The sequence below is a fragment of the Epinephelus lanceolatus genome, chromosome 10 (assembly GCF_041903045.1).
Source record: "Epinephelus lanceolatus isolate andai-2023 chromosome 10, ASM4190304v1, whole genome shotgun sequence".
NCBI classification, from domain to species: domain Eukaryota; kingdom Metazoa; phylum Chordata; class Actinopteri; order Perciformes; family Serranidae; genus Epinephelus; species Epinephelus lanceolatus.
Window position 1 is genome coordinate 334,080 of NC_135743.1, and position 20,921 is coordinate 355,000.

Consider the following 20,921-nt stretch of genomic DNA (forward strand, 5'->3'; position numbering starts at 1 on the left):
GAGACCTGTTCAAAGTTAATAACAGCTGACCTGAGACCTGACAGAGTGAATAACAGCTGACCTGATACCTCTCGACAGAGTGAATAACAGCTGACCTGAGACCTGACAGAGTTAGTAACAGCTGACCTGAGACCTGTTCAGAGTTAATAACAGCTGACATGAGATCTGTTGACAGAGTTAATAACAGCTGACCTGAGATTTGTTCAGAGTTAATAACAGCTGACCTGAGACCTGTTGACAGAGTCAGTACCAGCTGACCTGAGACCTGTTCAGTGTTACTAACAGCTGACATGAGACCTGTTGACGGAGTTAATAACAGCTGACCAGAGACCTTTCGACAGAGCTAATAACAGCTGACCTTAAACCTGTAGACAGAGTTAATAATAGCTGACCTGAGACCTGTCGACAGATTTAATAACAGCTGACCTGAGACCTGTCGACAGATTTAATAACAGCTGACCTGAGACCTGTTGACAGAGTTAATAACAGCTGACCTGAGACCTGTCGACAGATTTAATAACAGCTGACCTGAGACCTGTTGACAGAGTTAATAACAGCTGACCTGAGACCTTTCGACAGAGTTAATAACAGCTGACCTGAGACCTGTTGACAGAGTTAATAACAGCTGACCTGAGACCTACTGACAGATTTAATAACAGCTGACCTGAGACCTGTTGACAGAGTTAATAACAGCTGACCTGAGACCTTTCGACAGAGTTAATAACAGCTGACCTGAGACCTTTCGACAGAGTTAATAACAGCTGACGTGAGACCTGTTGACAGAGTTTATAACAGCTGACCTGAAACCTGCCAAGAGTTGACAAATTAAAAGTACGTACCTTTTTTGCATGTCTGTCTGAACTTATCATCTGATGTCATCATGGTCAGCAAGCAGTGGACAGGTAGAGATCAGGTGGTTTGGGATTGTACCATCTTCACAGGTAGAGATCAGATGGTTTGGATTGTACCATCTACACAGGTAGAGATCAGATGGTTTGGATTGTACCATCTACACAGGTAGAGATCAGATGGTTTGGATTGTACCACCTACACAGGTAGAGATCAGGTGGTTTGGGATTGTACCACCTACACAGGTAGAGATCAGGTGGTTTGGACTGTACCATGTGAGCAGTTTTGGATCTGAATTATTAATATTTCTAACAGATTTGTTTGTAATAATTTATTTAACATTTAAACAAATATTGTTTGTTCAGTAATATGTTTAAATAAAGAGACGTTGATTGTCGTCCATCTGTGGATTTATTCAGATTTGTACAATAATGGCGGCTGATTAGTGACACGTGGATTATTTCAGTTATTTACAGAGATGCAGAAACAGAAATGAGGACGTGCTGCTCCATGTTACCATGACAACTGATTGAGTTACAGCTGTCCATCAGACACCCTGTGGGAGAGCAGTGCATGCTGGGAATCCAGGTGGGAGTGCAGACAGAGAAGCAGCAGAGCGACAGTGCATAGTGTTCTGGTCCCAGAAGAAGATCAAACGTCAGCCTACCGTCCGTCACCAGGCATATCGTGACATCATCACCGCTAACATGTGACTCACATTACAGCAACAGGCCTTCGCTGGCACCTGGCGGTGAAGTCGGCGACTTGTCTCAGCGCTTGCTGAGGCTCCAGAGTGGGTCTAGGCTGCTGAGTGGGTCGTCCCCTTCCTCCGCTCGAGTCCCATGGAGACCCTGACCCTCTGCCGGCTGCAGGAAGCTCTGCTTGGTCACACGCTGCTTCCCTTTGCCACCTCCCTCCATGGAGAAGGCCTCAGGCGCCAGAGAGGCCAGCAGCTCCAGGGACGAAGGCGCCGGAGCAGAAGAGGCAGGAGGCGGGCTGACGCTGGGCGCAGCCTCCAGGACCGGCTGGTGGTTGGAGGCCGGTGGCGTTGAGGGGGAGGTAGTGTCCACACCGTTGGGTGGTGGTGGGGGTGGAGAGTGGGCAGGGGAGCTGAGGGGTGGGCTGAAAGACGAGGCGGGGTCTGCGGGGGGAGAGGGGTCCTGCAGCTGCTGGACGTCACCCAGAGAGTCCAGGTTGGGAAAGACGGTGCCCGCCTGCTCCTCCATGGTGGGGTCTGTGGCGCTGGGCGGCCGGATGCTCAGCTTGGCGATGGTGGCTTGGATCGAGCTGATGGGCATATCGCCGCCAAGGACAATGTCCTGCTGGGACTCCTGTCTCGAGTAAGGCTGCGGAGACGAGGGACGGACGTTTGGACAGAAAGAGACAGAAAATGAAATTACTGAACTTTAAACAAACTTTAAATTAAATTATTTATTTAAACTTTATTTAACGTTTAATGAAGTTTAAATAAAGTTGAAATGAAGTTTAAATAAAGTTAATTTAAAGTTTAATAAAGTTTAAAGTTTAAATAAACTCCAACTAAACTCTAACTGGACTCTACTGACAGAGAGAACCTGTACCTCATCTGACCACAACTCCCAGAGTTCCTTTGAAACAATCAGGAGAGAAAAACAACAAAACAACAAAACATTAAAACTAAAGTGAGAACGAGTCAACACGTTCAGACGTCAAATAAGAACTTAAGAGTTATAATATGATTTTTAACAGCTACATGTCCGGTTACTGTAAATATGTAGATTTGTGAATATGTAAATATGTGAATAAGTAAATATAATTATAAGTTGGACTGCTAAAGGAACAGAATGATCAGCTGTGACGTTTGTCTGCTTTCAGTTTATTTCCTCTATGGTCAGATTTTATGAGGAAACAGGAAGTTAACCGCTGATGGTTAATAAAGAGAACACAGCCTGGTGAAGCAGGTTCATGTTGTAGAAACCATCTGTCACATGATGTCTCCGGCTCTGTGCAGGGGATTGTGGGATACTGTTGGTCACATGTGCTGAAAGGGTTAACAGAGGGACAGAGACAGACCTTTGTGGCTGCAGAGTTGGTGTTCCTGCTGCAGGCGGCAGTGGCAGTGGAGATGCCATGTCTCTGAAGGACGTGCTCAGCGTGCTTCAACACGGCCTCATAGCAGAACTTCAGGTGCAGCTGCAGACACAGAGATATCAATAAAGTTTTATCTGTAACAGAAGCACTCTGAGTCAGGTGCAGCTGCAGACACAGAGATATCAATAAAGTTTTATCTTTAACAGAAGCACTCTGAGTCAGGTGCAGCTGCAGACACAGAGATATCAATAAAGTTTTATCTGTAACAGAAGCACTCTGAGTCAGGTGGAGCTGCAGACACAGCTCTGACTGAGTCATGAGTGACAGCTGAGTTCACCTGTGTGACTCCTGGGTCACACTGTTGAGCTCAGACAGACAGTCACTCGGTAACCTGATCAACATGACATCACTTCCTCCATCATCAGTCAGAAAACCCTCTGATCTCCCATCAGCCACCAGGAGGTCTTCTGATGTCACTGTGAAATAAATGTGAGTGGTAATGTATGCGAGTGTCTGACCTTCTCCTGCAGCATGTTCTTCCTCTGCTGTCTCATCTTCTTCACCAGCACTGGGAGGTCTGGGATCCCGTTTCCTGCCTCCAGTTCCTGCAGCGCCGCGTACAGCAGACAGAAGGCGCCAGTACGTCCCACGCCCGAGCTGAGACACACAGAGTTCACAGTTGGGTTTTATTCTGGCTCAAGGGGAGGGGCTTACAGCATTAAACAGCTGGATTTCAGATTCATTTTACCACAGAGTTTATATGAACAGCTGCCTCCAAATATGGTCACAGGACACTCTGGCAATATTTATGAAAAAGTCTTTAAAATATTCATCAGATATTCAGCAGAATGGCAGATTTGGCTCAGGGGCCATGAGCTCAGACCCCTCAGGGACCCTCACAGGTATCTGTCACTGTTGTATCAAACATTTAACTGATGCCAGAGTGTGACCAGCTTCACCTGTGAGGACACACCCACCTGCAGTGCACCACCACAGGTGTGTGTAGGGGCCTCTGGTGGGGGTAGTGTCCACTCACCTGCAGTGCACCACCACAGGTGTGTGTAGGGGCCTCTGGTGGAGGTAGTGTCCACTCACCTGCAGTGCACCACCACAGGTGTGTGTAGGGGCCTCTGGTGGGGGTAGTGTCCACTCACCTGCAGTGCACCACCACAGGTGTGTGTAGGGGCCTCTGGTGGAGGTAGTGTCCACTCACCTGCAGTGCACCACCACAGGTGTGTGTAGGGGCCTCTGGTGGAGGTAGTGTCCATGAACTTCCTGGATAAATCTCAGCAGGCTGCTCTTGCTGTCAGGAAGACCTCTGATGACGACAGGAAAAGACGATGAGGTCAGAATAAAAACACATCTTTCTGTTTCTTCATCATTTGACACGCCACACTGACAACAACGTAACAGGAAGTGACTCACAGCTCGGGCCACGAGGTGAACTGCAGATGGACGACGGTGCGCTTCAGGCTCTGGTCACGGTACTGCAGGCTGATCATGCGCTCCACATGAGTCGGCGTCATCTTTTGCGTGGTGAGGCTGAGTGTGATTGGTCCCTGAGAGAGCTGCTGGCCGCGCTCCGTTGGGAAGTAGCGAACAACCTTTCCCTGAGAGACACGGAAGAGACAACATTAAAAACACAGATATAACAGGAAGTGCCGAGTGCGTATCTGCAGAGAAACACACAACTCATCCTCTTTTATAACGACAAGTTTGATCCTAGTTCTCCTCTGTGTCCCTACGCCTCATTATATAGACCCCTCCACTGAGCAGCAGCCCCTCAGAATGGAGCCTCAACAGTAGGAGTCTAAAACTTTAACCTGGGAAACGGGACGCCACTTGTTACATCATCAGTATTGGTGATACGAAAGGGTTAAATAAACATGTTTTAAATAAACTTTTTAATCATGTCGTCACCAGTACAGACTCAGCTAAGACCAGTACCTTTTCCAGTTCCTGTTCTGAAACCAGCATGACCACCAGCGACACCTTCTGCTCGTACACCATCAGCCAGAAGTCGGCAGCCGTGCCGGTGAGCGGAGCCTGCGTGGCGATGAGACGTGGGCAGTACGGCGACAGGTCCTCCACATAACTGGCGTTGATGTAGTCGTCTTTGCCGGACTGCAGTACCACGCGGTTCAGGTCATAGGGCATGACGTCCTGGTGACGGTTCTTCATGGTGTAGCAGCGGGCAATGGCGATGGACAGTTGGCGTGCATCCTTCTCCTGCTGATCCTGGAGCTCCTTCCAGCGAGCGTCCAGCACCGACAGGCCGCCCTCACTCTCTGACGGCTGCTCTAGGGAATCCACCTGCGCTCTGTAACGTTCCAGGTCACCATGAAGACGGGCCACACGCTCTGGTGCCTGGTACGGGTCACCCTGGATCAGGAGAACGCCCTGGGAGCTCTTCTTCCGCCGCTCGCCATCCTGGGGATCGGCTTTGGTGGGCTGGAGGACGTTGGTGGGGGCCTTGGTGCCTCCTGGTTGGCTCTCAGGGCTCGACGAGAGGAGGTCATCTGTGCTCGAATTCTGGCGCTGAAACAGCGACGTGGAGGGAGAGACGGCAGATGGAGATGGAAGAGTGGGTGGAGCCGTACCTCCAGGGGTGGGGGCAGCTGTGGGTCTCTGCTGGGGGTTCAGACTCAGAGAGGAGGGGCCTGGGGAGGGAGATGGGGAGGGGGACGGTGAAGGGGAAGGAGGGACAGTGTTTGGCGGTGGGGCAGCTGAAGGAGAGGGCTGGATCATGTGTGGACCATGGGTGCCCATGGCGGCAGGCTGCTGGGGGGCAGTGGGAGGTCCGTTAGCTCCAGGAGCAGGGGGGTACAGAGCAGAGGGCTGGGGGGCGTGGCTCATCGGGAGAGGAGCCGCAGGTTGTTGAGGAGCTGCAGGCTGCGGAGCCAGAGGCTGCTGAGGCATCAGTGGAGCCCCCCCAGGGTAACACACTCCCCCAGAGTGAGGGGGCGGAGCCTGCGTCTGGCTGGGCATCCTCATTGGCTGCTGGGGCATGTTTGGGAGCGGGGGCTGTCCAGGGTGGGGGTGGTGCTGTGGGGGCAGGTGGACCATGTGAGGCTGAGAGGCTGGAGGCAGCTGTGGGTGCAGGGGGGGGCCAATGGGCTGACTGCTGGGGGGGGGCATGTAGTTCTGAGACACTGGAGGCACTGGCTGACTGCTGGGGGGCATCTGGGGGCGGGAACCAGCAGGGATCTGCATCCGTGGGTGGGGGGGGATCTGCGGGGCACTGGGGGGCTGCTGTGGCAGCATGTGTTGGTGGGGGAGTCCAGGGGGCATCTGCTGGTGGGAGTGGGGCAGGTAGGGCTGAGATACAGGCGGTGCTGGCTGAGAGGTGGGGGGTATGTGAGGGTGTACAGTTTGGGGGGGGCGTGGCATCATGTGGGGGTGCTGCTGTGGGGCGTAGCCCCGCGGAGGCTGGTAATTTTGGGGAATCTGAGGCTGATAGCCATTCTGTTGATGAGGCTGCAGCTGACCTGGGAATGGCTGCTGGTACTGGGGGGGCATGTATCCATGGGGGAAGGCCTGCTGAGCCTGGAGGTGAGGGGGGGGGGCAGGAACAGCCCTCGGTCCAGGCTGGTAGCCCTGAGGCAGCATCTGCCCGACGGGCTGAGGGTACGGCTGCGGCTGCTTTGGCTGCTGAGGATGGGAGGCGGGAGTCTGTGCTGGGCCTTGAATGGGCATGAACTGGGGGTAGGCCCCCATCTGGGGGGGGACAATGTAGCCCGTTGAGGCTGCAGGAGGGACAGGGTGGTGTGGTGTGGGGGCATAGCTGGGGATGGGGGCCTGGATGCTGTCCACAGTGGTGGTGGAGGGTCGGACTGGGGCGGGGGCCATGGGGCCAGGCTGGGGGGCTTGAGGAGGGGGGGGCCGATAACCTGACACAGCTGCCTGGGGGGGTAACTGTGGAGGTATCTGTGGGTTGATCTGAGGGAGGGGTGGGCGGGGCAGAGGCCCGGCTGTAGGAAACTGAGCGATGCGTGCAAGCAGCTCTGGAGGGGGGAGGTTGGCGGGGAAGCGGGGGAGGGCAGCGGCAGGAGCAGCGGGCCACGGCAGAGAGCTGCTGCCAGGAGGGGGGATGAAGGCTTCAGGACCGGGCAGGCGAGCTGCGGCTGTGGGGAAGGAGGGAATGTCAGGAGGGAGGCTGCGGAGCTCCTCGGGGAGGTCGCCCCCCAACGCCAAGATGGCCGCACTGAGCTGGGCCAACTCTGGGTCCTCAAGGCTGGAACAGGCCGAGTCCACGTCAGAAGACTTTGGCTTTAAGGTAGGCTTGGCAGCTGTGGGCCGAGCTGGAGGCTTCTTCTGACTCTCTCTGAGGACGACACAAACAACAGGAACACCAGGGGTTAAATACGAGTTCAGGGCTGCAGCTATTGATTCTTTTATTAAACGAGTATTCTATCGATTATTCTGGTGATTAATGAAGTGACTGGATAAGAGATACTGCATGTTTTCATTACATTACTTCAGCTTTATTTAAGGACAACAGTAATATAACAGAGAATAAGAAAAGTCTCTGAAATTAGAGAAATGAGAAACATTTATTTCCTTTTTGAAAGTCACAACTGTAAATCTCACTCGATAATAAAACTGAGGATGAGTCATGTGACTGACACCAGCGCCACTCTGAGACATGTAGACACCTGTCCTGTATAAAACGGGGTCTTCCCATATTGAGTCAACACAGGACACAGTTTGTCCCGTGTTTCTGTGCACACAGTACTCAGCTGCAGAAACTGTGTTTTCACACGCTGGGAATGACATGAGATATATTTAACCAAGAGTTTCACCGGGGCGTCGATGGCTTAGTGGTAGAGCATGCGCCCCATGTACAAGGCTGTTGCTGCAGCGGCCCGGGTTCGACTCCAGCCCGTGGCCCTTTGCTTCATGTCACTCCCTCTCTCTCTCCCCCCTTCACACTTGTCTGTCCTATACATTAAAGGCTAAAAAGCCCAAAAAAATATCTTAAAAAAAAAAAAAACAAGAGTTTCACCAGACATGGTGGAGAATGTCACATAATGACAGGTCTGTCACTCAGCATCATCGTTGCCATGGTTACGGAGACTCTGCTGCCTGACCCGCCGGCTGCTTGATAAAGTTATCTGAAGGTCTCTTTAGGCCCGGATGTCAAATTTATGGAGCTTATGGATTCATAAAGCCTCACGTGCACCAATGTCTTAGTCTTTACTCTCACACAGTGAGACACAAATTGATGCAGTACCACCCTTTAATCAGTTTGCATATTGACATCTGTGCCCGCTCCACCGCTCATGAGACCTGTTGAATAAAAATACGGCAGAGAAGGAGAAGTGCAGTTTTACAGACTGTCTCACAGCGGCCTGGTTCTTTTACAGATTATGCATGACCATCATGCACGGCTGCGGCTGTTAATAGCGCCCGTGCCACTAATTTATCACACTTAGGCCTCCCTCATTCCCTCATTATAAAACATGGATTATTGACGATTAATTTACAACTCTACAGCAGAAGTGACGTAAGTGGGTTGTGTAACAGAAATAAACCTTGATGTCCTGTCCTTGATGTTCTGTGACGTATGTGTGAATGTCTGATGAGTGAGGAGAGAAAACAGCTGCAGCAGGCACCTGCTGTGTGTGTGTGTGTGTGTGTGTGTGTGTGTGTGTGTGTGCGCACGCATGCGTGTGTGTGTAATTTACTCATGTGTGGCTGTATGGATATAAACTGTTTATATAAAGTCATGGGGAAATATTACAGAAAAGTCATTATAATTCAGCAGTACAGATGTGAGGGCAGCTGCTGGTCTGAGTCTTACTTCTCCAGGATCGGCCTCCTCTCCTCGGCCCTGCTCTGACACAGAGTCTTGGCTCTCTCCAGCAGACGCGATGCTTTGGCCTCCAAGTCGTCGTAGAACTCCTTCCCCTCCTGAGACTTCTTCATCAGGTCCTCATAGGCTTCGTACGAGCCCACCAGGCCCTGGACCGTGCTGTTCCACTGCTGCTCCGTCTGGCTCAGGCCCTTACGCACCGAGGCGTACTGGACGTTGGCCTCCGTCAGGGCCTTCAGGATGTTCTCTTGAGCTGCCAGGTTCTGGTCGATGTACACCTTCACCTGCTCATACTTCTTCAGCTGCTCCTCAAATATACGCTGCAAGGATACAGACAGTCAGAGGGATCACACTCACACCAATCACGTATGACCACATCTACAAAGCTGACAGGAAACACCCAGTGTCTGGAGAAGACTATTTCCTGAAGCTGCTGCAGTATGAAAGCTCAGTGTGGACCATCGTACCTTCATGTTCAGCGTGGACCATCATACCTTCATGTTCAGTGTGGACCATCATACCTTCATGTCCGCCCGCTCTGTGGTGACGAGGGTGGAGGTGATGTCGTCCTGCTGGATGAGGTCACGGAGCTGTTTCTCCAAAGAGGCTCTCTGTTCCCTCATTTCCTGAACCTTCCCCAGGATCCGCTTCATACACTGCAGCCCTGCTACCTCCTCTGAGCATGCACACACACACACACACACACACACACAGGGATGGTAACATGAGACAGACTTGTTGCTGCACTTCATTATCAATAAAACCCGTCAGACTCGTCTGTCTAACATGACCCCCCAGTGTGAACGCCATCTGACCGACACATACAGGTTCACACACGGCCTTACCTTCGCTGAGCTGGGGGCAGGGCAGGGCCTCCTTCAGACTGTCCAGTGGCCCCCCCAGCAGACGCAGGTTGCTGATGTGCAGGTTCATGGCCCGGTGGAGCTCCGTGTTGGTGAAGCTGGCCTTCTCATGGGCCTCCATGTATTTCTCCAGGTCCCTGCGGACCTCAGCCAGAGCCTGGGCCTGAGTCGCCAGGTGCACCTCGCCTGCAGCGGGGCCACCAACCTCCTGAAGGGCCCGCTGGCCGGCCTCATCTGCCTCCAGGACATCTCTGATCTCCTTCAGTGAAGACTCCACATCAGTAAAGACACCAGAGAGTCCTGCAGTGGAGACACAGGCAGGATTCACACACACAGCACTGAGAAGAAGTTCTGTCTTTACTGTGTGGGTTTTGGAAATTATGTCAAATGAAACAGTTCAATAAGCTGTGTGTGTGTGTGTGTGTGTGTGTGTGTGTGTGTGTGTGTGTGTGTGTACGGCGCAGTGTCTCTTCTACAGTCGCATTTTCGGAGAACTTTAAACATGGTTACCATGGAGACGTTTTTATAATTAATCGTTAACGTGTTTTATCCTCAGATGGCTGTTTGTTCATTTGAGCTCATTAAAGACAGTTACATCAAACATCACCACTTCTTGACTTTAACAGTCATAGTATCGTGTGTGTTTTAGTGTGTGCGTGCGTGTGTGCACACTGACCCTGCATGGACTGGATGAGGCTCTTGACGGTGTCTGGTCGGACGCTAAGAGCAGCACACTTCTCCATCAGGACCGGAGGAATGTGACTGTACAAGTCCAGGTTATCCACCGACTCTGGCTCCAAACCCAGAGAGTCCATGAACTGCCTGCAGGACCACACACACACACACACACACACACACACACACACACACACACACACAGGGTCCAGTTTAAAAACCAAATCTGTTTCTCTCAATACGTCACTAAAGTTTCAGCATCAAGTTCAGAGTCCAGAAAACTGATCTGATCACATCAAGATAATACAGGTTATTAATTCTGTGTGTGTGTGTGTGTGTGTGTGTGTGTGTGTGTTACAGAGAGTGAGGTCTGTCATTCAGTCTGACAGTTTATTAATGTTATAATTTCATCATCACTTCTTCATCATCATCTTTTTAAAGTCACAGGTCCAGTGTGTGAGCAACACTGAGTTCACCTTACAGACAGACAGACAGACAGACAGACTCTCCTGAGACCCTCACAGATTTCCTGATGATCAGTAACAGTCTAGCTCATTATAATTTAAACATTGAGACGAGAGCTGTCACAGACTTAAGTTTTCCAGAGGCGCTCCTGAACACACCGTCCCTCTGGTGTACTCACTCCAGTGTTTCGTTCTTGCTCTCGATCTTGACCATGACGTCTCTCAGCAGCTTGGCCTTTTCCTCACTGCACAGACAGAACAATCATCAGCTCTGATGGTGGATGGAAACACTCTGCGTCCTCTGATGGAGGCGTCTCACCTGTACAACGAGGACGCTTCATGTGCAGCCATCGGGACCAGCTTGGCAAACAGGTCGGGTCCAGTAACGGTGGGGTCAGTGGGGTTAACTGGGAGAGCCTTCACCAGTGGGGCACCTAGGGGGACACAGAGTCACAGAGAGACAGAGACAGACAGACAGACAGACAGAGACACACAGAGAGACAGACAGAGAGAGAAAGAGACAGACAGACCTATGACTGCAGTTAGAAACAACATGATCCATGATACAGTTTAAATGGTGAAACCTGCTGAGTCACGCGCGCGTGCGCACACACACACACACACACACACACACACACACACACACACACACACACACACACACACACACCTTTGACTGAGGCCAGAGACTCCAGAGAAGGAACCGTCTCATGATAGATGAAGTCATTGTCCTTTTTGGCTGAATTAAACCTGCAGGTCAAAGGTCACAGGTCAGAGGTCACAGTGAACACTTTAACACTCAGACTGGTCAGCAGTGACTCTACATGACAAACTGTGTCACTCACTTTCCTCCGATCACGTCCATGGTGAATCTCAAGGCCTCCTGCACGCTGTCAGGCTGACCCTGTCGGACCGAGACAAGATGGAGGACACTTCAGTTCAGGAGGGAAACACTGAGAGGACATGTTACAGAGACACTGAGGGCCTGTGTCCACACAGACAAGATGGAGGACACTTCAGTTCAGGAGGGAAACACTGAGAGGACATGTTACAGAGACACTGAGGGCCTGTGTCCACACAGACAAGATGGAGGACACTTCAGTTCTGGAGGGAAACACTGAGAGGACATGTTACAGAGACACTGAGGGCCTGTGTCCACACAGACAAGATGGAGGACACTTCAGTTCTGGAGGGAAACACTGAGAGGACATGTTACAGAGACACTGAGGGCCTGTGTCCACACAGACAAGATGTCTTTTTACAACTGTTCCTCTGAGGACAGAGTGTTTGTGGCTGTATGCTGCTGCCTGAAGAAAAAGTGGCACAGCCACGGCGTATTTTCTCAGAGTGCTCTGGATTTAATGTTCCGCTGACGCTCCGAGCGCTTCTCGTTTAAAATCTCTGAACCAATCAGAGCGGTGACACTGAGGTACATCAGGCAGACACTGTCACAGCAACAGACAGAGAAGCTCATCTGTAGGAGCAGATCAGCTGACGATGTGCTTTTATCTCTGCACACTTTGTGACGATGTGGTCAACCCTCTGTTAGCGTTGTGTTGTCTTAGATACCTAGCTAACGTTACTGTCGTCATAGAAACAAAACATACATACAGCCCTAAAATGATCCAGTCAGTGGACACAGGGCCTAAAATGATCCAGTCAGTGGACACAGGTCCTAAAATGATGCAGTCAGTGGACAAGGTGTCTAAAATGATCCAGTCAGTGGACACAGGTCCTAAAATGATCCAGTCAGTGGACACAGGTCCTAAAACGATGCTGTCTGTGGACACAGGTTCTAAAATGATGCAGTCAGTGGACACAGGTTCTAAAATGATCTAGTCAGTGGACACAGGTCCTAAAATGATCTAGTCTGCGGACACAGGTCCTAAAATGATCTAGTCTGTGGACACAGGGCCTAAAATGATGCAGTCAGTGGACACAGGTCCTAAAACGATGCAGTCTGTGGACACAGGGCCTAAAATGATGCAGTCAGTGGACACAAGTTCTAAAATGATCCAGTCTGTGGACACAGGGCCTAAAATGATCCAGTCAGTGGACACAGGTCCTAAAACGATGCAGTCAGTGGACACAGGGCCTAAAATGATGCAGTCAGTGGACACAGGTTCTAAAATGATCCAGTCTGTGGACACAGGTTCTAAAATGATGCAGTCAGTGGACACAGGTTCTAAAATGATCCAGTCAGTGGACACAGGTCCTAAAATGATGCAGTCTGTGGACACAGGTCCTAAAATGATCCAGTCAGTGGACACAGGGCCTAAAATGATGCAGTCAGTGGACACAGGTCCTAAAACGATGCAGTCTGTGGACACAGGGCCTAAAATGATCCAGTCAGTGGACACAGGGCCTAAAATGATCCAGTCAGTGAACACAGGTTCTAAAATGATGCAGTCCGTGGATACAGGTCCTAAAATGATGCAGTCCGTGGACACAGGTTCTAAAATGATGCAGTCAGTGGACACAGGTTCTAAAATGATGCAGTCAGTGGACACAGGGCCTAAAATGATCCAGTCAGTGGACACAGGTCCTAAAATGATGCAGTCAGTAGACACAGGTTCTAAAATGATGCAGTCTGTGGACACAGGTTCTAAAATGATCCAGTGAGTTGACACAGGTCCTAAAATGATGCAGTCAGTGGACACATGGCCTAAAATGATGCAGTCAGTGGACACAGGGCCTAAAATGATCCAGTCAGTGGACACAGGTCCTAAAATGATCCAGTCAGTGTACACAGGGCCTAAAATGATCCAGTCAGTGGACACAGGTCCTAAAATGATGCAGTCAGTGGACACAGGGCCTAAAATGATCCAGTCAGTGGACACAGGTCCTAAAATGATGCAGTCAGTGGACACAAGTCCTAAAATAATCCAGTCAGTGGACAAGGTGTCTAAAATGATGCAGTCAGTGGACACAGGTCCTAAAATGATCCAGTCAGTGGACACAGGTCCTAAAATGATGCAGTCAGTGGACACAGGTCCTAAAATGATCCATTCAGTGGACACAGGGCCTAAAATGATGCAGTCAGTGGACACAGGTCCTAAAATGATGCAGTCAGTGGACACAGGGCCTAAAATGATCCAGTCTGTGGACACAGGTCCTAAAATGATCCAGTGAGTGGACACAGGTCCTAAAATGATGCAGTCAGTGGACACAGGGCCTAAAATGATCCAGTCAGTGGACACAGGTCCTAAAATGATCCAGTCAGTGGACACAGGGCCTAAAATGATGCAGTCAGTGGACACAGGTCCTAAAATGATCCAGTCAGTGGACAAGGTGTCTAAAATGATGCAGTCAGTGGACACAGGTCCTAAAATGATGCAGTCAGTGGACACAGGTCCTAAAATGATCCAGTCAGTGGACACAGGGCCTAAAATGATGCAGTCTGTGGACACAGGTCCTAAAATGATGCAGTCAGTGGACACAGGTCCTAAAATGATCCAGTCAGTGGACACAGGGCCTAAAATGATCCAGTCTGTGGACACAGGTCCTAAAATGATCCAGTCTGTGGACACAGGTCCTAAAATGATCCAGTCTGTGGACACAGGTCCTAAAATGATGCAGTCAGTGGACACAGGTCCTAAAATGATGCAGTCAGTGGACAAGGTGTCTAAAATGATGCAGTCAGTGGACACAGGTCCTAAAATGATCCAGTCAGTGGACACAGGGCCTAAAATGATGCAGTCAGTCAGGTGTTGCTCCGTCCTACCTTGGCCAGCTTGATTGCTTCAGTGAGTTTGTCCAAGGAGCTCTGCAGGTACGCCAGCTGTTGGAAACACAACGAGCATCAGTCATCGACAGGAAGAGAAAACCGAGAGACGTTTATCAGTAGCAGCTTCTATCACTGCAACACGGACACTACATTAATGAGTGTGTGACGTCACTGTGACATAACTGAATCTGTTGCAGCTTTTTCCGAAAAATGGAGTCAAGAACAAAAAACTGTGGTGAGTCAGACTGTTGAACAGGGTCAGAGGTCAGCAGCAGCCTCTGACCCTGTTTACTAACAGCTGTTAATGAGGCAGGAAGTTGCACACATTACAGCCCTGACACACCAAGCCGTCAGTCAGCTGGTGGTTAATGTTGGACCGTCGCTGAGCATCTGTGGCCCTCCTCGCCCCCGGTGTGTTCTGCACTGTCGGCCCTTATCGTCTTTTTTCAGGCTGATTCAGCGCCAGCTTGTTCCATGAGGTCAGATTATTTTTCTCTTTAGCAGAAATGTTTCCTGATGGTTTGTGTTATTGTTCACTAGCGCACGGTAAATATGCTCTGATTGTGTTGTTAATATGCTAACTGGCTAACTAGCATCAAGACGCTCTTCCTGTTTCCCTTTTTCAATGATGAATACAGACGACCGCCGTCTCCTGCTGCGGAGACTTATTTCCTCTCAGCAGGTGTGATCAGGTGATACTGTTTGGCGACCTGAGGCGACGTAGCACTTGGGCACTGTACGGTGTGTTATGTGTTGAAAGGAAAGGTTGACCCTGTGTTTACTGATTTAAGCCACAGACGTCACAACTCCGACAGTGAAGTTTGGTCGTACCCGCTCTCCGTACTTCTGCTGCTCCTCGGCCTGTTTTCCCATGTGAAGCTGTGGAGAGAAGAAACTGAACTGTGATCAGTAGCCGACACACACAGACACGTTCAGACATGTTCATGAGTTCCCACACACACAAACTTCCTGTCAACACGCTCACATGTGCAATAGAAGCAAAGTAGTAGATCTTCATCTGAACCAGTTTCTTCCAGTCTTTCTGAATCTTTCCCAGCATGGACGCTGTCTCCGAGTTCTCCAGAGCCCTGCACGCCTCCTTATAATAATCCACCACCTGCAGCACCGCAGACACACATACCAACACGTTAATGACTCATCGAGACCATTTCAATAAACAGGATTCATATGTCAGAGGTCGACCTGAGCGCTGATCCGAGCAACCAGGAAACTCTTCCTGTTGTCCAACATGGACTTCTCCAGAAGACACTCCTGAGCCTGTCCCTGGGAGACAGACAGACAGACACAGGTCCAGGAGACTTTGTTGGTGGTGGTGTGTGTGTGTGTGTGTGTGTGTGGTGTGTGGTGTGTGTGTGTGCGTGTGTGTGTGTGTGAGAGAGAGAGAGAGAGAGAGAGAGAGAGAGAGAGAGAGAGAGACCTACCAGCATCAGGTTGATGTTGAGGTTGAGGATCTGGTGGCTCATGTCCACGCTGAAGTTGTGACTGAAATGATCTCTCAGGTAGGAAAACGCTCCTGCTGAGCACTGGAAGTGTGTACAGGACACCTTCATGCCCTGGACAGAGAGCAGACAGTCAGCAGGACTCTGTGTATGTGTGTGTGTGTGTGTGTGTGTGTGTGTGTCTGTGTGTTACCTCCTCAGACACTCTGTTATCCATGGCTCCCAACATGGAGTGCAGAGCTCCTGCAGAGAGTCCACACAGTTATCTGATGTTACAGTGACATAAAGATCTGACGTCTTCAGACTGTCAGACATCAGTTGAGGACGTCGTCCTCTGGATCCACACAGAGGAATCTGATGGACACTTTCTGAGGCTTGACTGATCAATCATGAATCAATAAACTGATCAGCAGATTGATCATGAGAGGAGCAAACGGCCAGCGCGTCACAGAGTTCAGTCAGTGATTCATCTGATTCATTCAACACAAACACACCTAAGACGTGTTTCATTTACAAGCAATCACAGACTTACAGAGACATACGTCAGTAATCAGCTGTTTGTGACCATAAACTAATTGAGTTTAAAATTTTAAAATGTTACTGACAATCTGAGGACGAGCTGATGCAACACATTCTTTTAAAAGGTTTAATTGGTTGATCAAAAGATAATTAAATTTTAAAAAATGCACTGTTATTGATGATGAGCAGAGTGGACGCTGAAATCAATCTGCCCAATCAAAGAATTAAGTCTCTGTGACGACATGGTGTCATCATGAATTATGTAAAGGATATCTCTGTTGAATGAACTGTGAGTCATACTGTTTGAGAACACAGGCCTACCTGGGCACAAGCTGCTCCACATCATGATAGTTGATTTATTTGCTCCCATGTGTTTCACTTTAGTACTTCATGTATTTGATATTAACGGGAAAAATCTACATGTTGTGATTACTTCATTTGTGGCGTTCTAACATTATTGTGTTATTGAGCTGGGTCGGGAAATGTGAGCACATCTTTAATGAAATCAACCACATACACCTCTGCACCATCTCACCTGTAGCCTTTAATTAACTCATATACTATATACTATATATACTACTATACTATATTGGAGAATATTGCTCCATTTTCTTCTCTGTTTAACAAACTCTAAACTCTTAAAGCTCCAGTGTGTCACATTTAAATCCAATCTAATGTTTGTATTAGTGGTCCACGCTTTTGTTACCTCAAGGCTGGATTACTGTAACTCTCTATTATCAGGTAGCTCTAGTAAGTCCTTAAAAACTCTCCAGCTAATTCAGAATGCAGCAGCACGTGTACTAACAGGAACTAAGAAACAAGATCATATTTCTCCTGTTTTAGCTTCTCTGCACTGGCTCCCTGTAAAATCCAGAATTGAATTTAAAATCCTACTGTTAACTTATAAAGCTCTAAATGGTCAAGCTCCGTCATATCTTAGAGAGCTCATAGTGCCATATTATCCCACCACGAGTAACCCTGCGCTCTGAGAACGCAGGGTTACTCGTGGTTCCTAAAGTCTCCAAAAGTAGATCAGGAGCCAGAGCCTTCAGCTATCAGGCTCCTCTCCTGTGGAATCATCTTCCTGTTACGGTCCGGGAGGCAGACACCGTCTCCACATTTAAGACTAGACTTAAGACTTTCCTCTTTGATAAAGCTTATAGTTAGGGCTGGCTCAGGCTTGCCCTGTACCAGCCCCTAGTTAGGCTGACTTAGGCCTAGTCTGCCGGAGGACCCCCCTATAATACACCGGGCACCTTCTCTCCTTCTCTCTCTCTCTCCTTCTCTCTCTCTCTCTCTCTCTCAATTCAATAAGCTTTATTGGCATGACTGTAGATTAACAATATTGCCAAAGGCAATAAAAAGTAAGTCAGAAAACTATATAAAAAAAAATTAAATATATGATATATAATACAAAATACACCAATCTACAATACAATATACCAATATATAATATAGAAAAAAAATGAATACAGAAAAATGTAGGTTGTGAGTTACAAGGACTGTAAATATAGACAGGTGTGTCAGGTGTTGTGATGGTTGTCCCTCAGGCTGTGGCATAACCTGACATATTTTGCTGCTGCTAAGCTGCTGACTCTGTTCTCTCCAAGGATGTGTTGCATTTTAGTTTGATCAGGCAGAGAATCAAAGTCAGTGACTTTATGTTTTATTTTTGAGAGGAAGTCGGCTCTGATGTGTTCATACTTGCTGCAGTGCAACAGGAAGTGTGTCTCTGTCTCCGCTTGTCTGTGTGGACAGAGCTCACACAACCTGTCCTCTCTGGGCAGCCAGGTCTGCCTGTGTCTGCCCGTCTCTATGGCCAAGCTGTGGTCACTGAGTCTGTACATGGTCAAAGTCTTCCTCAGTTTCTCATCAGTCACGGTGCTCAGATATTCTGCCACCGTGTACTGTCTGTTTAGAGCCAAATAACACTGAAGTTTGCTTTGCATTTTTGTGGTCGATGTCCAATAGTTAATGTAATGTTCTTTTTGTTTCTCTATAATTTGGTGGGTCCAGATTGTGTGAGGGCTGTCCTGAGGCCTTGTGCTGTTAGAGGAGCTGAGCCTCAGGACCAGCTGGCTGAGGGGGCTCTTCTCCATGCTCTCCTCTTGGCATTGCAGAGCTTTGTAGTGGTAGGAGTTGGGGTCACTTGTTTTAAGGTGTTTATAAAATTTGATGGCTCTTTTTTGAATTCTAATTAAAAGGGGGAATTGGCCTAGCTCAGCTCGGCACCCGTTGTTGGGGGTGTTCCTGTGCACTCTAAGGATGCTCTTGCAAATCTCTGTATGCAGGATTTCGATGGGGTGTTTGTCCCATTTTTCAAAATCTTGATTTGCAAGAGGACCCCACACCTCACTACCATACAGAATAATTGGTTCAATTATAGATTTGAATATTTTGAGCCAGATTCTAATGGGTATATTAATGTTTGAAGATTTCTTTATAGCATAGAAAGCCCTTCTTCCCCTCTCTCTGAGATCATCAACAGCCAGGTTAAAGTTTCCCGTGGACGTGATGTGTAGTCCTAAGTATGTGTAGTCGTGTGTGTGCTCCACCTCATGAGAGCCCAGGAAAAACCTGGTTTGGTCTCCCTGACCCCTGGGTCGTTTCTGGAATATCATAATTTTGGTTTTGTCCAGATTAACTGTCAGGGCCCAGGTCTGACAGAAGGTTTGCAGATGATCCAGTTGCTGTTGTAGTGCTTCATTTGATGGAGCCAGCAATATGAGATCATCTGCAAAAAGTAGGCATTTAACCTGTGTGTCAGACAGAGTGAGACCAGGGATGTCAGATAGTTCTAGTGATTTGGCCAATTCATCGATATAAATGTTGAAGAGGGTGGGGCTGAGACTGCAGCCCTGTTTTACTCCTCTACTCTGGGGGAAGAAATCTGTTTCCATGTCGTTAATTTTAACAGCACATTTCATATGTCTGTACATGGTTTTGATGATGTCATAGACCTTCCCCCCTACACCCTTCTCAATACACCCCCCCTCTCTCTCTCTCTCTCTCTCTCTCTCTCTCTGTCTCTCTCTCTCTCTCGTCCTATTACTGCATCTTGCTAACTCGGCCATACTGCATGTCACTAACTCGGCTTCTTCTCCGGAGCCTTTGTGCTCCACTGTCTCTCAGGTTAACTCGTATTGCATTACCTCAGAATGAGTCGTTTATATCTACACAGGGAGCAGGTCCTCGTCTACAGAGATCACCATGTTGCACTGCCATGTTTCTACAGTAGCCCAGAACGGACAAACCAGACACTAACTTTAGATAGAGACATTCATGTGTTCATAATCTGCAGCTCCTCCACATGAGCAGCATCAAAGAAACACTGACAGTGTTTCCTGGTGTAAATGAGCTGGTGTGTGTGTTTCTGAGAGGAAGAGACCTCTGTGGATAGTTCAGCCCCTGAACATCTGGATCTGAAGTTAACAGAGATAAAGGGTGAGCACACATGAACAGGTGCTGAGCGAGCGGCCTGTCTCAGACAGGAAGAAGAGACCTCTGTGGATAATTCAGCTCCTCAGCAATCAACACTGAAGGAATTCTGACCAGGAGAAGTTTCAGCTGGTTGTAACTTAGCTCTCCTTAAATCTGTCACACTGGAGCTTTGACTTTTTTCCACTGACAGAAGAGTTTGATGCTGTGAGTCTGAGCTGTCTGTCTGCAGTATCTAACAATGATGGCAAATCAGTTTAAATGAGACAGGCACTGACTCACCCAGATTGTAGAGGATGCAGGCCTGCTCATAGCTGATGTCGTCATGGACCACGATTTTTCCAGAGAATATTTCAGTCCTGCACATACACACATAAAAATACTCTGTTAAACAACACACAGATCAAATACAGTCAGGAGGTGTGTGAAACATCTTACTGACACTAAATCAGACCAGACCACTGTTTCCACACCATATCATTCATCAAATGATTAACTAACAGGTTTATTCACATTACAGCACACACACATACAGAGGATCAGTCTGAGACAGAGGGAAACATCATCATATATTCTGCTAGAACACATCCCTTCATTATAAACACACAGACCTGTCCATGTCCCCTCAGGACAGACAGCTGACGTAACACTATAACAGTTCAGACCTTCATGTCTCTGTGTCTCTTACCATGAGATGGGGACAGCAGCCTCCTGTCCCGTCCCCATGGGGACTCGACTCTGGAGGTAATGTAGCTGACCGAAGTATTTCCTCAGTGTGCTGCATCCCTCGAAATCCCTCGTCACGTTTACTGCGCTCTGTCAAACACACACACGTACACACGTACACACGTACACACACACACACACACACACACACACGTCAGCCCCTGAATTTACCTTCAACCACTCACTGCACTTTAATATGTTATTTAACAGATCAACAACAGCCTGAAGGATTACAGCCCCTCAGTCAGACCCCTCACTACTACACCTGGTAGACACCTGTCAGTCAGGACGTATGAACAGTCAGACACCTCACTA

At 48.9% G+C, this 20,921-nt stretch overlaps 1 protein-coding gene across 2 annotated transcripts in view; it reads right to left on the minus strand.

Annotated features, from left to right (window-relative positions):
• Positions 1–1,241: 1,241 nt before the first annotated feature.
• The window catches only part of ptpn23a (protein tyrosine phosphatase, non-receptor type 23, a), a 26,486-nt gene continuing 6,806 nt past the window's right edge, over positions 1,242–20,921 (minus strand). The window contains exons 3-24 of one of the 2 annotated variants that reach the window (XM_078171249.1): positions 20,569–20,696; positions 20,163–20,239; positions 16,117–16,166; positions 15,906–16,037; positions 15,667–15,747; positions 15,449–15,580; positions 15,295–15,342; positions 14,461–14,517; positions 11,582–11,640; positions 11,407–11,486; positions 11,056–11,170; positions 10,916–10,981; positions 10,274–10,419; positions 9,580–9,897; positions 9,256–9,410; positions 8,723–9,054; positions 4,867–7,243; positions 4,345–4,529; positions 4,133–4,237; positions 3,438–3,576; positions 2,902–3,021; positions 1,242–2,195 (exon numbers count right to left, since the gene is read on the minus strand). In XM_078171249.1, the coding sequence (XP_078027375.1) occupies positions 1,620–2,195; positions 2,902–3,021; positions 3,438–3,576; positions 4,133–4,237; positions 4,345–4,529; positions 4,867–7,243; positions 8,723–9,054; positions 9,256–9,410; positions 9,580–9,897; positions 10,274–10,419; positions 10,916–10,981; positions 11,056–11,170; positions 11,407–11,486; positions 11,582–11,640; positions 14,461–14,517; positions 15,295–15,342; positions 15,449–15,580; positions 15,667–15,747; positions 15,906–16,037; positions 16,117–16,166; positions 20,163–20,239; positions 20,569–20,696 (5,478 nt within the window). In that variant the 3' untranslated portion in view covers positions 1,242–1,619. The remainder of the gene's footprint in view (positions 2,196–2,901; positions 3,022–3,437; positions 3,577–4,132; positions 4,238–4,344; positions 4,530–4,866; positions 7,244–8,722; positions 9,055–9,255; positions 9,411–9,579; positions 9,898–10,273; positions 10,420–10,915; positions 10,982–11,055; positions 11,171–11,406; positions 11,487–11,581; positions 11,641–14,460; positions 14,518–15,294; positions 15,343–15,448; positions 15,581–15,666; positions 15,748–15,905; positions 16,038–16,116; positions 16,167–20,162; positions 20,240–20,568; positions 20,697–20,921) is intronic. The other variant, XM_078171250.1, reaches the window with a different exon arrangement.